This window comes from Notolepis coatsorum, assembly GCF_963971535.1.
Source record: "Notolepis coatsorum genome assembly, chromosome: 7".
In the NCBI taxonomy this organism is placed as follows: domain Eukaryota; kingdom Metazoa; phylum Chordata; class Actinopteri; order Aulopiformes; family Paralepididae; genus Notolepis; species Notolepis coatsorum.
The window spans coordinates 53,938,373-53,955,275 of NC_140171.1; the positions used below are offsets into that span (position 1 = coordinate 53,938,373).

Below are 16,903 nucleotides of genomic sequence, written 5' to 3' on the forward strand. Positions count from 1 at the left end.
AGTTCAGTTCACTCTCTAGGGAGCGTGTTCTTTAAGAGTTCAGTTCACTCTCTAGGAGCGTGTTCTTTAAGAGTTCAGTTCACTCTCTAGGGAGCGTGTTCTTTAAGAGTTCAGTTCACTCTCTAGGGAGCGTGTTCTTTAAGAGTTCAGTTCACTCTCTAGGGAGCGCGTTCTTGTAAGAGTTCAGTTCACTCTCTAGGGAGCGTGTTCTTTAAGAGTTCAGTTCACTCTCTAGGGAGCGTGTTCTTTAAGAGTTCAGTTCACTCTCTAGGGAGCGTGTTCTTTAAGAGTTCAGTTCACTCTCTAGGGAGCGCATTCTTGTAAGAGTTCAGTTCACTCTCTAGGGAGCGTGTTCTTGTAAGAGTTCAGTTCACTCTCTAGGGAGCGTGTTCTTTAAGAGTTCAGTTCACTCTCTAGGGAGCGTGTTCTTGTAAGAGTTCAGTTCACTCTCTAGGAGCGTGTTCTTTAAGAGTTCAGTTCACTCTCTAGGGAGCGTGTTCTTGTAAGAGTTCAGTTCACTCTCTAGGAGCGCGTTCTTGTAAGAGTTCAGTTCACTCTCTAGGGAGCGTGTTCTTGTAAGAGTTCAGTTCACTCTCTAGGGACCGTGTTCTTTAAGAGTTCAGTTCACTCTCTAGGGAGCGTGTTCTTTAAGAGTTCAGTTCACTCTCTAGGGAGCGTGTTCTTGTAAGAGTTCAGTTCACTCTCTAGGGAGCGTGTTCTTGTAAGAGTTCAGTTCACTCTCTAGGGACAGTTCTGAGTTTGGTTGTGTTGTGAACTCATTCATTCTTCTGCAGAAATTATTAAGATGCCTGTATTCAATAAAGTTTGTTGAAACTGCATCTTTTCTTCAAAATATACAACAAGAGCACGCACACACACACACTCAACCGACCAAAAGCATTATGTCGGCAGGCGTGCTGCCTGGTTGAGATAAAGACAAGCGGCAGCATGGCTGATAACACCATGAAACAGTTAGCATACAAACCTCAACCATGTTCCCCAGGCATTCGGGCTCTCCGTGTTGACAAGAGAAGGGAGACGGTGCAGACGGAACCTCCTGGAACAAAAGCAATCACGAGTCAAAACTCTCCAAAGGTCTTTCCATTTCAAAGTACATATCGATGGCTGAACCACAAAACCTCATACAGGGTATTTGCTAAATTTCAGATTTTCTGATTTCACTTTTGATGATGAGAAACCTCCTATTCCAGACCTATTCAATCTGTCTGCAAGATATTTTCCAAAAGCCAACAGCGGTGTATTGTATTTGTATTGGGTATCCTTTAAAAGAAATTGCATTCTGCAAGAAAACAACATGTTTTTTTTGTTTTCTCAAAAAAGGGAAATGTTCAGATAGGAGGTTTTGCGTTTCAGCCATCGATATAAAATTTACATTTAGTAATTTAGCTGAACGCTTTTACCCAAAGCGACTTACTGTACAGGTCCTGTACGACAGGTCAGCAGGAAGGGCACAACTCTTTCAGCTGAGTAACAATGTTCATCAAACAGTGCTGACACTTGGGCACTGCAGTGTTGAGTGCAGAGTAGTAGAGACATATTAGTATTAATTAGTGGAAGAGTGCATGATAGTAGAAGTTTTTTTCTCTTCCATTTCAGATATTGATTGAAGAAGTGTGTTTTTGGTCGACGGCTACAGATTGGTCGTGTTTGACTGTGGTGTATTTTTGTAGACAACTCATACTGGACTATAATTGTTTTTGCCTGGTCAGGTAAAGATGAGCAGGTATTTCTGCTTGATTTCCTTTTCCTTTTGCACCGTCCTACATTTCTACATGGTTAGTGTACCTCAGCGTTGCCATAGGGACCGTGGTTAGTGTACCTCAGCGTTGCCGTAGGGACCGTGGTTAGTGTACCTCAGCGTTGCCATAGGGACCGTGGTTAGTGTACCTCAGCGTTGCCATAGGGACCGTGGTTAGTGTACCTCAGCGTTGCCGTGGGGACCGTGGTTAGTGTACCTCAGCGTTGCCGTGGGGACCGTGGTTAGTGTACCTCAGCGTTGCCGTAGGGGCCGTGGTTAGTGTACCTCAGCGTTGCCATAGGGACCGTGGTTAGTGTACCTCAGCGTTGCCATAGGGACCGTGGTTAGTGTACCTCAGCGTTGCCATAGGGACCGTGGTTAGTGTACCTCAGCGTTGCCGTAGGGACCGTGGTTAGTGTACCTCAGCGTTGCCGTGGGGACCGTGGTTAGTGTACCTCAGCGTTGCCATAGGGACCGTGGTTAGTGTACCTCAGCGTTGCCGTAGGGCACCAGGGTTAGTGTACCTCAGTGTTGCCATAGGGACCGTGGTTAGTGTACCTCAGCATTGCCGTAGGGACCGTGGTTAGTGTACCTCAGTGTTGCCGTAGGGACCGTGGTTAGTGTACCTCAGTGTTGCCATAGGGACCGTGGTTAGTGTACCTCAGCGTTGCCATAGGGACCGTGGTTAGTGTACCTCAGCGTTGCCGTAGGGACCGTGGTTAGTGTACCTCAGTGTTGCCATAGGGACCGTGGTTAGTGTACCTCAGCGTTGCCGTAGGGACCGTGGTTAGTGTACCTCAGCGTTGCCATAGGGACCGTGGTTAGTGTACCTCAGTGTTGCCATAGGGACCGTGGTTAGTGTACCTCAGCATTGCCATAGGGACCGTGGTTAGTGTACCTCAGCGTTGCCGTGGGGACCGTGGTTAGTGTACCTCAGCGTTGCCGTGGGGACCGTGGTTAGTGTACCTCAGCGTTGCCGTAGGGCACCAGGGTTAGTGTACCTCAGCGTTGCCATAGGGACCATGGTTAGTGTACCTTAGTGTTGCCGTAGGGACCGTGGTTAGTGTACTTTAGTGTTGCCATAGGGACCGTGGTTAGTGTACCTCAGCGTTGCCGTGGGGACCGTGGTTAGTGTACCTCAGCGTTGCCGTAGGGACCGTGGTTAGTGTACCTCAGCGTTGCCGTAGGGACCGTGGTTAGTGTACCTCAGCGTTGCCGTAGGGACCGTGGTTAGTGTACCTCAGCGTTGCCGTAGGGCACCAGGGTTAGTGTACCTCAGCGTTGCCGTGGGGACCGTGGTTAGTGTACCTCAGCGTTGCCATAGGGACCGTGGTTAGTGTACCTCAGCGTTGCCGTGGGGACCGTGGTTAGTGTACCTCAGCGTTGCCGTAGGGACCGTGGTTAGTGTACCTCAGTGTTGCCATAGGGACCGTGGTTAGTGTACCTCAGCGTTGCCGTGGGGACCGTGGTTAGTGTACCTCAGCGTTGCCGTAGGGACCGTGGTTAGTGTACCTCAGCGTTGCCGTAGGGACCGTGGTTAGTGTACCTCAGCGTTGCCAAGTCCAAGATCCAAGTCCAAGATCTCCAATAAAGGGGTTATAGCATGCGGGTTAAGTGATCATTATATGATATTCTGTACCCGCAAAAAGCTAAAACAAAAGGCTGGCTGCCACAAAACAGTCACATCTAGAGACCTCAAAACCTACTCTAGCGAGGCCTTTAACCTTGAACTGGAGAGTCTGGACTGGTCAGATGAACTCAATGGTACATTGGTTGAAGAAACATGGCTTGGTTTCAAAACCAAATTTTCAACAATACTAAACAACATGGCCCCCCTAAGAACCACCAGGGTAAAAAATCGCGCTGAGCCGTGGATGCACTCCGAAATACTGGCCGCTATGAAAACCAGAGACAAAAAATGCTCTGAGTTTCGTAAAAGTCAGTCAAAGCTTACCAAAAGCACGAGCAGTGAACTCCAAGCCCACGTGACTGAACTCAAACTAGAAAGAAACAGACTAAGAAACGACGTAAACTCCATGATCAAAACTGCAAAAAAGAATTTCATCAATGACAAAACTGAGGAAAACAAAAACAAACCACGTGAACTTTGGAAATTACTCAATAATCAACTAGGATGCAGTAAAAAACGTAAAACCAGATTCTCAAACATAAACATAAAAACGGACAACACGCTCATCACAGACGAGCTGGATGTGGCCAATTACTTAAACATTTTCTTCACAAACATAGCCACAACACTGGTAAACAAACTACCCTCCCACTCAGGGCATTATGGGGTAGAACACATAGTAGCTTACTACAAAAACCTAGGGGTCCGCAAGGACGACTTCAAGCTGGAAATGGTAACAACAGATGAGGTACTCAATAAACTGAGCGCCCTCCAACCTAACAAGGCCACTGGCCATGACAACATCCCCTCCAAATTCCTCAGAGACTCAGCAGCCGCCATCACCCCAGTCATCACACACATAATAAACCTCTCCATAAAACAGGGACACGTCCCCAAGGACTTCAAAATTGCGAGGGTAACCCCTCTGCACAAAAAGGGCAGCAAATTAGACCCAGGCAACTACCGCCCTGTTTCTATTCTCACCTCCATCTCGAAAGTCATGGAAAAAATAGTCTACGAACAGGTCGAAAAGTACCTAGCGGAAAAAAATCTAATCTACGAATTACAATCTGGCTTCAGAACGTCCCACTCCACTGACACATGCCTCCTCTATTTGAACGACCACATCAAACAAGAGGTGGACGCGGGCAAATACTGCGGCATGGTCATGCTGGACCTACAAAAGGCCTTCGACACTGTCAATCACTCCATTCTGATTGACAAGCTAAAAGCAATTGGTTTTGATAGTCTATCAGTGAGCTGGATGCAATCCTACCTTGAGGGGAGGGAACAGATGGTGGAGGTAAACGGTACCCTATCCCCCCCCCTCACAGTGAGCTGTGGTGTTCCACAAGGAAGCATACTAGGACCGCTACTGTTCCTAATTTATGCAAATGACATGTCGTCAGCTTGTGACTGCAACTTGTTCCTGTTTGCGGATGACTCAGCCCTGCTGGTCTCTGACAAGAACAAGTTACAGGTTGAAAAAACCCTCAGCTCGGAACTAGGCAAAATCTGCATATGGCTCGCTGATAACAAACTATCATTACACATGGGCAAAACAGAGTCCATTCTCTTCGGTTCAAATAACAAACTCAGCAAGACCGACGGCTTCTCAGTTACAGAGGGTGACAATATTGTCACAAGGAAAGATGAAATTACCTACCTGGGTTCCATCCTAGAGGCTAATCTCTCCTGTGACAAAATGGCATCCAATGTAATAAAAAAAGTCAACCAACGAACTCGATTCTTGTACCGGATCTCCTCTCTGGTAAACAAGAATACCCTGAAGACTCTGGCAGGAGCACTCATTCAAGGGTACTACGACTATGCTTGCACCTCATGGTACCAAAGCACCTCAAAGGCACTAAAAACCAAATTACAAACATCTCAAAACAAACTAGTCAGACTACTGCTTGACCTGACTCCTAGAACCCACCTCACCCCTGCCCACTTTGACAACCTAGGATGGCTTAGAGTAGACGACAGAGTACAGCAACTTGCAATGGGCCTGGTCTACAAGATACACTACACGACCAAGGTACCCAAACTAGAAAGAAACAGACTAAGAAACGACGTAAACTCCATGATCAAAACTGCAAAAAAGAATTTCATCAATGACAAAACTGAGGAAAACAAAAACAAACCACGTGAACTTTGGAAATTACTCAATAATCAACTAGGATGCAGTAAAAAACGTAAAACCAGATTCTCAAACATAAACATAAAAACGGACAACACGCTCATCACAGACGAGCTGGATGTGGCCAATTACTTAAACATTTTCTTCACAAACATAGCCACAACACTGGTAAACAAACTACCCTCCCACTCAGGGCATTATGGGGTAGAACACATAGTAGCTTACTACAAAAACCTAGGGGTCCGCAAGGACGACTTCAAGCTGGAAATGGTAACAACAGATGAGGTACTCAATAAACTGAGCGCCCTCCAACCTAACAAGGCCACTGGCCATGACAACATCCCCTCCAAATTCCTCAGAGACTCAGCAGCCGCCATCACCCCAGTCATCACACACATAATAAACCTCTCCATAAAACAGGGACACGTCCCCAAGGACTTCAAAATTGCGAGGGTAACCCCTCTGCACAAAAAGGGCAGCAAATTAGACCCAGGCAACTACCGCCCTGTTTCTATTCTCACCTCCATCTCGAAAGTCATGGAAAAAATAGTCTACGAACAGGTCGAAAAGTACCTAGCGGAAAAAAATCTAATCTACGAATTACAATCTGGCTTCAGAACGTCCCACTCCACTGACACATGCCTCCTCTATTTGAACGACCACATCAAACAAGAGGTGGACGCGGGCAAATACTGCGGCATGGTCATGCTGGACCTACAAAAGGCCTTCGACACTGTCAATCACTCCATTCTGATTGACAAGCTAAAAGCAATTGGTTTTGATAGTCTATCAGTGAGCTGGATGCAATCCTACCTTGAGGGGAGGGAACAGATGGTGGAGGTAAACGGTACCCTATCCCCCCCCCTCACAGTGAGCTGTGGTGTTCCACAAGGAAGCATACTAGGACCGCTACTGTTCCTAATTTATGCAAATGACATGTCGTCAGCTTGTGACTGCAACTTGTTCCTGTTTGCGGATGACTCAGCCCTGCTGGTCTCTGACAAGAACAAGTTACAGGTTGAAAAAACCCTCAGCTCGGAACTAGGCAAAATCTGCATATGGCTCGCTGATAACAAACTATCATTACACATGGGCAAAACAGAGTCCATTCTCTTCGGTTCAAATAACAAACTCAGCAAGACCGACGGCTTCTCAGTTACAGAGGGTGACAATATTGTCACAAGGAAAGATGAAATTACCTACCTGGGTTCCATCCTAGAGGCTAATCTCTCCTGTGACAAAATGGCATCCAATGTAATAAAAAAAAGTCAACCAACGAACTCGATTCTTGTACCGGATCTCCTCTCTGGTAAACAAGAATACCCTGAAGACTCTGGCAGGAGCACTCATTCAAGGGTACTACGACTATGCTTGCACCTCATGGTACCAAAGCACCTCAAAGTCACTAAAAACCAAATTACAAACATCTCAAAACAAACTAGTCAGACTACTGCTTGACCTGACTCCTAGAACCCACCTCACCCCTGCCCACTTTGACAACCTAGGATGGCTTAGAGTAGACGACAGAGTACAGCAACTTGCAATGGGCCTGGTCTACAAGATACACTACACGACCAAGGTACCCAAACTAGAAAGAAACAGACTAAGAAACGACGTAAACTCCATGATCAAAACTGCAAAAAAGAATTTCATCAATGACAAAACTGAGGAAAACAAAAACAAACCACGTGAACTTTGGAAATTACTCAATAATCAACTAGGATGCAGTAAAAAACGTAAAACCAGATTCTCAAACATAAACATAAAAACGGACAACACGCTCATCACAGACGAGCTGGATGTGGCCAATTACTTAAACATTTTCTTCACAAACATAGCCACAACACTGGTAAACAAACTACCCTCCCACTCAGGGCATTATGGGGTAGAACACATAGTAGCTTACTACAAAAACCTAGGGGTCCGCAAGGACGACTTCAAGCTGGAAATGGTAACAACAGATGAGGTACTCAATAAACTGAGCGCCCTCCAACCTAACAAGGCCACTGGCCATGACAACATCCCCTCCAAATTCCTCAGAGACTCAGCAGCCGCCATCACCCCAGTCATCACACACATAATAAACCTCTCCATAAAACAGGGACACGTCCCCAAGGACTTCAAAATTGCGAGGGTAACCCCTCTGCACAAAAAGGGCAGCAAATTAGACCCAGGCAACTACCGCCCTGTTTCTATTCTCACCTCCATCTCGAAAGTCATGGAAAAAATAGTCTACGAACAGGTCGAAAAGTACCTAGCGGAAAAAAATCTAATCTACGAATTACAATCTGGCTTCAGAACGTCCCACTCCACTGACACATGCCTCCTCTATTTGAACGACCACATCAAACAAGAGGTGGACGCGGGCAAATACTGCGGCATGGTCATGCTGGACCTACAAAAGGCCTTCGACACTGTCAATCACTCCATTCTGATTGACAAGCTAAAAGCAATTGGTTTTGATAGTCTATCAGTGAGCTGGATGCAATCCTACCTTGAGGGGAGGGAACAGATGGTGGAGGTAAACGGTACCCTATCCCCCCCCCTCACAGTGAGCTGTGGTGTTCCACAAGGAAGCATACTAGGACCGCTACTGTTCCTAATTTATGCAAATGACATGTCGTCAGCTTGTGACTGCAACTTGTTCCTGTTTGCGGATGACTCAGCCCTGCTGGTCTCTGACAAGAACAAGTTACAGGTTGAAAAAACCCTCAGCTCGGAACTAGGCAAAATCTGCATATGGCTCGCTGATAACAAACTATCATTACACATGGGCAAAACAGAGTCCATTCTCTTCGGTTCAAATAACAAACTCAGCAAGACCGACGGCTTCTCAGTTACAGAGGGTGACAATATTGTCACAAGGAAAGATGAAATTACCTACCTGGGTTCCATCCTAGAGGCTAATCTCTCCTGTGACAAAATGGCATCCAATGTAATAAAAAAAGTCAACCAACGAACTCGATTCTTGTACCGGATCTCCTCTCTGGTAAACAAGAATACCCTGAAGACTCTGGCAGGAGCACTCATTCAAGGGTACTACGACTATGCTTGCACCTCATGGTACCAAAGCACCTCAAAGGCACTAAAAACCAAATTACAAACATCTCAAAACAAACTAGTCAGACTACTGCTTGACCTGACTCCTAGAACCCACCTCACCCCTGCCCACTTTGACAACCTAGGATGGCTTAGAGTAGACGACAGAGTACAGCAACTTGCAATGGGCCTGGTCTACAAGATACACTACACGACCAAGGTACCCATGTACATGTCAAAATACTTCCCAAAGGTCAGTGAATACCACGATCACAACACCAGAGGGAGCTCCACAAATCATGTTAAACCCAGATTCGGCTCAAATAAGGGACTAAACACGTTTCGCAATTATGCCACATCAATGTGGAACGCCCTACCCAAAGCTGTAAAGGAATGTGAATTACTACCCACTTTCAAAACCTCTCTCAAGGGACACCTACGGGAGACTGCAATTCAAAACTGGCCCCTGTAAATGTCCTAACCCAACCCCCTCCAATGTACAGTAATTTACCTAGTATGGTTTTGTCAATAGTCCAATGTACAATTCTGCTTGTTTGTACAGTGTCTCCCCCCCCCTCAATGTACAGTTTTGCTTGTTTATACAGTGTCCCCCCCCCCCCCCAACCACCTCCAATGTAAATTACCCAGTATGGTTGTCAATATCCCAATGTACCCAACCCCCCCCACCCAACCTCCTCCAATGTACAGTTTCTACATCAAATGTATATACTCCCTTTTCTTGACTCCTTCTGTATCACAAACAGTACTGTATTTGCAAATCTGGTATGTCATAAATGTATAGATGTAGCAGTACTGTCTATCTGTATGTCATTTATGTCATATATGTCCTGATGAATTGAAAATGGGGGACCCTGATGTAAACAAGACGAAAGTCTTTCTCTGGTCTGCATCCCCTTAACAATTGTATGTATTGAGCCGTACTGTATTGTACCCATTCTGCAATCTGTTAATAAAGTTTTCAATCAATCAATCAATCAATCAATCAATAAATCAATGCCGTAGGGACCGTGGTTAGTGTACCTCAGCGTTGCCATAGGGACCGTGGTTAGTGTACCTCAGCGTTGCCATAGGGACCGTGGTTAGTGTACCTCAGCGTTGCCATAGGGACCGTGGTTAGTGTACCTTAGCGTTGCCATAGGGACCGTGGTTAGTGTACCTTAGCGTTGCCATAGGGACCGTGGTTAGTGTACCTCAGCGTTGCCATAGGGACCGTGGTTAGTGTACCTCAGCGTTGCCATAGGGACCGTGGTTAGTGTGCCTCAGCGTTGCCGTAGGGACCAGGGTTAGTGTACCTCAGCGTTGCCATAGGGACCGTGGTTAGTGTACCTCAGCGTTGCCGTAGGGACCAGGGTTAGTGTACCTCAGCGTTGCCGTAGGGCACCAGGCTGACCGTCATGATGTCCGCCAGGAGGGTCCAGGTGGGGAACAGCTGCTGGGTGATGAAGGCCCTGCAGCCGGGACACAGACTCTCGTAGTACAGCGTCACCTCCACCGGGGGCACTGCCGCGTTGGGTCTGGTGGCGTGCAGCTCCATACACTGTTTCTGGACCTACCGATGAAAAGACCACCGACTGAAGCCACAATCCGGGTTCCATGTGTCCGTCTAAACACTTGGTGTAGCTTTGGTGTGCACTATAGCCTATAGGAAGAAAATACTTTATTTATGTCATCACTCCACAAAATATTTAGGCCGTGCCGTACGGAGCTATGGACATTATACAAAAGTAACTGTACTACCCACAGTAGATTTCATTTGCGGTCTTTGCTGCCCTGTGTGCCCGTGTCACTCACGACGCCTGGTGGTACTAAATCCAGATTTAACTCTGCCATTGGAAAGAGGAGGTTTGGCCCGAACCATAGATGTACCTATGACTTGGCCATAATACAGTTATTTATTTTTACTTGATCTCAAGGAGGTGCTGAATGAGCAGAATGTTTCCCTTTTGATCAATGTTAGCGTGATGTTATTCACCGTCAAAGATGGAAAAAAACCGAATAATAATAATAATTTATATTCTCCTTTGGTTCATTACAATTTACTCAAGCATAGTAACAGACACAATATGTCTGTCCATAGATGTCCCTAGATACCAAGCACATGCAAATGGCCCTTGGAGAAGTGGAGCGATCTTCTATTTACTTGGGTATGTACTTTTAGGCGAATTTTCTGAAAATATGGCCGAGGCTTAACAGGTTTTTTGGGGGAGGTATTATGTTTACATCTGCAAAGCCTGCAATTACAGATTACAAAACACATTTACTATACATGCAATTCTTACAATTATTCTCTCATGTCATCATAAGAGAAACAGAATCAGGATTGTGGGTGCTGCCTTTGTAAACATGATTGAAAAAGTGTAACTTTTTAGGTACAGTAGCTCTCGAGCTTCAAACAGTGTTCCAGGGAAGGTTTGTCTATTCACTTAATATATCTTACATGTGTTTAACTTCTGACCCAAAAATCACAGTGTAGCTTTAATGACACGCTGACATTTGATGAACCACAAGGCTGTCTATAGTTCAAATTACATACTAGCTTTGCATTCACGTTTGAAGTTTCACTTTCAAATCATATTGAGATTCAGAAGACACCTTCAGTATGATCCACAGCAGTGGTTCCCAAACTGTGGTGCGCGCACCCCTTGTGGTGCGCGAGCGCCCTCTAGGTGGTGCGTGACATGAAAAGGCTAATGGTGGAAAAAAAAAATATATATATATATATATATATATATATATATATATTTTTTTTTACAATAAAATTTCATACAAATCTTAGTCAAACCTTTAGTATTATGGATATTAAATGATGAGAGTACATGCATCCATGTTGTCGTGAACATTTTAATTAAATAAAGAAATTCCCTATCCATTGTCGCCTTGGGAAGAGATAAAATAAAAAATTAAATCTGTGCACGGAGACCAGCAACCATTTTTTCTAACAGTCAGCTAGGTCGGGAGGTGACAGGGGGTGCACGGCCAAAACAGTTTGGGAACCGAACCGCTGATCCACAGTATGATCCACTGAAGGCGAGGAGACATCACATGTTCCTTATTGGTAATGGAGCACCTCTGGTGCTTAATTTCAAAAGCATGATTCTCATTCAAAGTTGGACAAGGGCTTCCTTTGAGTCACTAAACTAAACTCCACTGAACTCAAAACCACGAAAAACAATGTTTTAGGAATAATAGTATTTACTGACAGTGTACATGATGTTAACGTACTGTACCGTATACATTACACGTCTTTTGATGAGCAGATTATAGCATATTAGGATACAACTAATTAATGTATGCATGCAAATAAAATACCTACAAGATTAGTAAAAGAATTCAAAAGAAGAGGCAAACGTATATTTATTCACCAAAAATGTTCATCAAGATGTGGTTAATAAAACCACTTAGAAATGTGTGCATTCTTAATCTGAAAGACACACATAAGACATAATGAACTTTAGTTTGAATATTGTATATTTAGTATATTGTTTGGACTTTTTACTTCTCAGGGGGCTCATACAGAACCAAGCATTTCACTGTAACGTACATGTACTTTATATATGAACAAAACTTGAAACTTGAACTTGAAGTAGACACTCAAAACTCACCTTGCATTCTATTGCTATCTGCAGAGACCTGCACCACTGCGAGGGGGGGTACGGGCAAGAGGGCTTCGGGGGCTTCGGCGGGTGTGGTTTCTTTCCATAACAATGCTTGGCAGTTAATAAACACAGTAAGCAAATAGAAAATAAATGTAAGTTCATTGCAGCCATAGCCTGGAGGAACTGCGGTATAATGAGCTCCGACTCGACTCGACCTGTGATGTGAAAGCGAGGGAGGCAGTGCGCTCGTCCTCCAATAAGACCACTGCACTTCCGCGTTCTATGGAGCTCGTGAGAAGGAGGGGCGAGGGGGGGAGAGAGCATGCAGGGATCAAATGAATGAATTTTGATTAGAGTCTCTTGACGCTCCCCCCCCCCCCCCCCCCACCCCCCCCGCTCTCTTCCATGAGCTCAAAATATAAATACCGGAAGAGTTGCGGTGGTCTTCGTTACATTAGTCTAATAATTCACCACACCGGTGATATTACCCTAAAAACCCTGTGACCAGAATGAAGCAATATCCATTGCTTTACTTGATAGATGCAACTGATAGATGGTCTGGCATTTCCATGGTATATATTCCATGGTATATATGGTATTTAATAAGTGCATACCACTCCATATTAATACAATTTGTAAGTCGTTTTGGATAAAAGCGTCAGAGCTCTAAATGACTAAATGTAAATGTACTGTAGATGTGTAGGCTAATGTGGACATAGTTATTGTTAGCTATTGTTTTAAATATGAGTTGTATGTCTGTGTCTATGCTTCATCAGTTTAGTGGTGTGTGATCTGAGTTGTTTAATTAAAATTGATCTTTTCCCTCACATGTCTCATTTGGTGACCACATTTGGTGACAGTATGGCGATTTTATGGGACAGAAAAGTAAAACTGAATAACCAATAATAATAATAATCAAACCGTAAACAAAGAGGCCTATTAACTCATTCAGCGCCAGTCACGATGATAGTCGGGTTAACTCGCCATCGCTTGAGCGCCAATCACGAGTATAGTCGGGTTTTAATCGGTATTTCTTTTATTAGCGACATCCATTCATTTCCATCCATCTAGCCTGATGTTATCGTTGGGAATGGGTCTGAGCTCGCAAAAGGGCAAATACCGCCGCCTACGCCTTCCAGCGGGTATTGCACTCCACTGGGAATGGTGTAGTTTCTTTTGTTCTAAAGAGTTGACCACATTTGCTAGTGTGGGGGTCTCCTAAATACAATTCAACAACAGCGGGGGTTTCATAGGGGCTCAAACAGTTCCTGTCACGCTAGTATCACCCCTTAGGGCACACCAGACTTTTGCATTATGGTTTTTCTAATTATACACACATTTATTATGAAATGCCAGTCAAGGATACCACAACATCATCCAAAGGTTCAAGCTCCTGGAAGGGAATGTTTACTGTCTGAACCATCACAGGTATGGCATTGGAAAGACTTTCCTTTTGAACGGTATTATGAAAATGGGCATAGCCTAAGCATTCATGTTAGTGCAGGCTAAGCAAGATGCTGGGACCATGGGACACCTGGACATGGGACATTATGGCATGCTTTTTTCAAAAGGGAGAATGTATGAATATTATAATCTATATTGTTGGAAAAAGGTTGTCCAAATTAGAACTTTTCCTGAGATAGTTCAGATTACAACAATTATCTTGAGTTATATGAGTGGAACATTTAGAATCTTAATGCACTGGACCCAGTTGGCTTAGGCCGTAGTGCTTATATTTAGATTAGAAGCTGTATACAATAAACATTATTCTTATACAAGAATCAAGAATCAAGAGGTTTATTTGTCACATACTGTACATACCAGGGCATACAGTGAAATGCGGGTGGTCATGCCCGCTTTGATTGTGCAATAATACAATAATAAAATAGGCATAGAAAAAAAATAAACTGAAAAATTTAAATAGGTAAGACACAAGATATGCATGGTAAAAAAAAACACCCCAACCACAGCCTGTTCAAGCTGCTGCGGTCAGGAAAGCGCCTACGGTCACACGTTGCAAGAACAGAGAGACTCCGGCTCAGCTTCTTCCCCCAGGCCATCAGAACACTGAACACTGAACTCTCCACTCACAAATACACAAGAGCACACACAGACAGACACGCACGCACACACACACACACACACACACACACACACACACACACACACACACACACACACACACACACACACACACACACACACACACACACACACACACACACACACACACACACACACACACACACACACACACACACACACACACACACAGCAACCGCTAAAAATCAGTTAAACAAAATGTCACTTAAAAATTTTTAAAGTCACTTTAAAGGAAGGAGGTACTAATAGTATAGGTTAGACACATTAAGAGTTAAAATTGTAAATTGTATATAGTATAGTAGTGTACGGTATATAGGAACCAGTTTATCAGGAACTCAGCATGTCTTTTTTTTTTACCATGCATATCTTGTGTCTTACCTATTTACATTTTTCAGTTTATTTTTTTTCTATGCCTATTTTATTATTGTATTATTGCACAATCAAAGCGGGCATGACCACCCGCATTTCACTGTATGCCCTGGTATGTACAGTATGTGACAAATAAACCTCTTGATTCTTGATTCTTGTATAAGAATAATGTTTATTGTATACAGCTTCTAATCTAAATATAAGCACTACGGCCTAAGCCAACTGGGTCCAGTGCATTAAGATTCTAAATGTTCCACTCATATAACTCAAGATAATTGTTGTAATCTGAACTATCTCAGGAAAAGTTCTAATTTGGACAACCTTTTTCCAACAATATAGATTATAATATTCATACATTCTCCCTTTTGAAAAAAGCATGCCATAATGTCCCATGTCCAGGTGTCCCATGGTCCCAGCATCTTGCTTAGCCTGCACTAACATGAATGCTTAGGCTATGCCCATTTTCATAATACCGTTCAAAAGGAAAGTCTTTCCAATGCCATACCTGTGATGGTTCAGACAGTAAACATTCCCTTCCAGGAGCTTGAACCTTTGGATGATGTTGTGGTATCCTTGACTGGCATTTCATAATAAATGTGTGTATAATTAGAAAAACCATAATGCAAAAGTCTGGTGTGCCCTAAGGGGTGATACTAGCGTGACAGGAACTGTTTGAGCCCCTATGAAACCCCCGCTGTTGTTGAACTGTATTTAGGAGACCCCCACACTAGCAAATGTGGTCAACTCTTTAGAACAAAGGAACCAAACCCCCACTCGTGTGACTGAGGACTGTATGGTAATGGGGCCACAGCAGGCCAGCCCAAACTAGATAACAAGAAGAATGTGCTTACAGAATGTTAAGACTGAAACTAATTAAACCATATCATTTAAAAAGGTAACTGACTTATTAGACTTAAATGTCATGTAGAATGTCAATCTGGTTATGAAGGTAATAGAGTGTCAGTTCACTCTTGTTGTAAACCATAAATATAGAAAAGGTTCTAGTGTTAAAAACTGTTAACTCATCAAGGAGCCACAGCCAAAAAGGAGGGGGCCGCCATAGGACCACCCCTGGGGCCACAGACCAGCCCACATGAGGAGGAAGACAGGGGCGGACCAGCCCCCAGAAGACAAACCTGATTGGACCACTTTAAAATATTAGACTGCTATTATTGGCTGAGGCCAGAGTATAAATGAGAACGTATGGTTAGAGAGAGGAGGCCAGGCCCCCGAGGGTCTGCGTCTCTACCACCGCCCATCCAGAAGAATGCTGTTGTCTTGCATGTGAGTAAATCATGGGAAAAACCATTGTTGTTTAGGTTAGAGTAATGTACAGATCCCTTATCTGTCGACCAGGTTTACTCATGTGTAATGCTCAGTAAGATTCTCTATTTCATTTGATAACCATGACTACTGTTTATGTACATACTAGGTTTGATGTGCAAACCTTATTAAGCCTATGTACAAACATGTTTGATGTACTATGAAATAATCATTGTATGTAAACAACAACCTTCTAATTCACTCTGAGCCCTTTGGCAAAATAAATCAGTTGAGTTTAACTATAGCTCTATTGTCTGGACTGCACAGTTTAGAGAAGACCATTCTACCATTATGATCTTTCTTCCTTTCCAGATAGAAACCTCATTGTACTGTAAATAACCTTAGATATTGATTAGAATATACGACAGAAATGGTGCTGTTGTTAGACCCGTTCTGCATTGTACCCATATTGAGATCAAGCAGTAGAAAGGACCGGGGTTAAGGTGTTGCAGTGCAGAGTTTTGCTGTCTGGAAAGGGGAGAACGGGGTTGTGTATTTGGTCGTGTAGCCACCAGTTGGGGCCCGGGGTGGGTGTTGTTTTTGCGTGCAGGGGGGTGGGGCGGTAGAGCAGAGATGAGTTCTATTACTTTAAAAAACCGCGCTTCCGAAATGTTTAACTCTGTATCGGCCAAGGTTAGGAAGTCAATATCATAGGATTGACTCTGGTTTTGGCGGAGGAGACGGAATCTAGATGGAGCACAGATGTTTAAGTTAAGCTCAAAACCGCGATCCTAGACAGAAGCACAGAAGTTAAGTTCAGTACCGTGCTGCTAAATAGGGGCACAGAAGTTTAGGCTCAGGACCGTGTTTCTCTATGGACGCACAGAAGTTTAAGAGACCAGGAACGTGTTTCTAGATGGGAGAGTAGATATTAAAGTGAACAGGAACGTGCTTTCAAGAAGATGTTGGAAGCGCTGATG

General features: G+C 44.1%; 1 protein-coding gene across 1 annotated transcript in view; it reads right to left on the minus strand.

Moving 5' to 3' along the window:
- Nucleotides 1-16,903, minus strand: part of ifi30b (IFI30 lysosomal thiol reductase b) — a gene marked incomplete at both ends in the record, with an annotated part of 36,429 nt that overhangs the window by 11,962 nt on the left and 7,564 nt on the right. Inside the window, 3 exons of the mRNA XM_084318289.1 lie at nucleotides 986-1,057; nucleotides 9,953-10,141; nucleotides 12,195-12,299. Coding sequence (XP_084174415.1) covers nucleotides 986-1,057; nucleotides 9,953-10,141; nucleotides 12,195-12,299 — 366 coding nt within the window. The remainder of the gene's footprint in view (nucleotides 1-985; nucleotides 1,058-9,952; nucleotides 10,142-12,194; nucleotides 12,300-16,903) is intronic.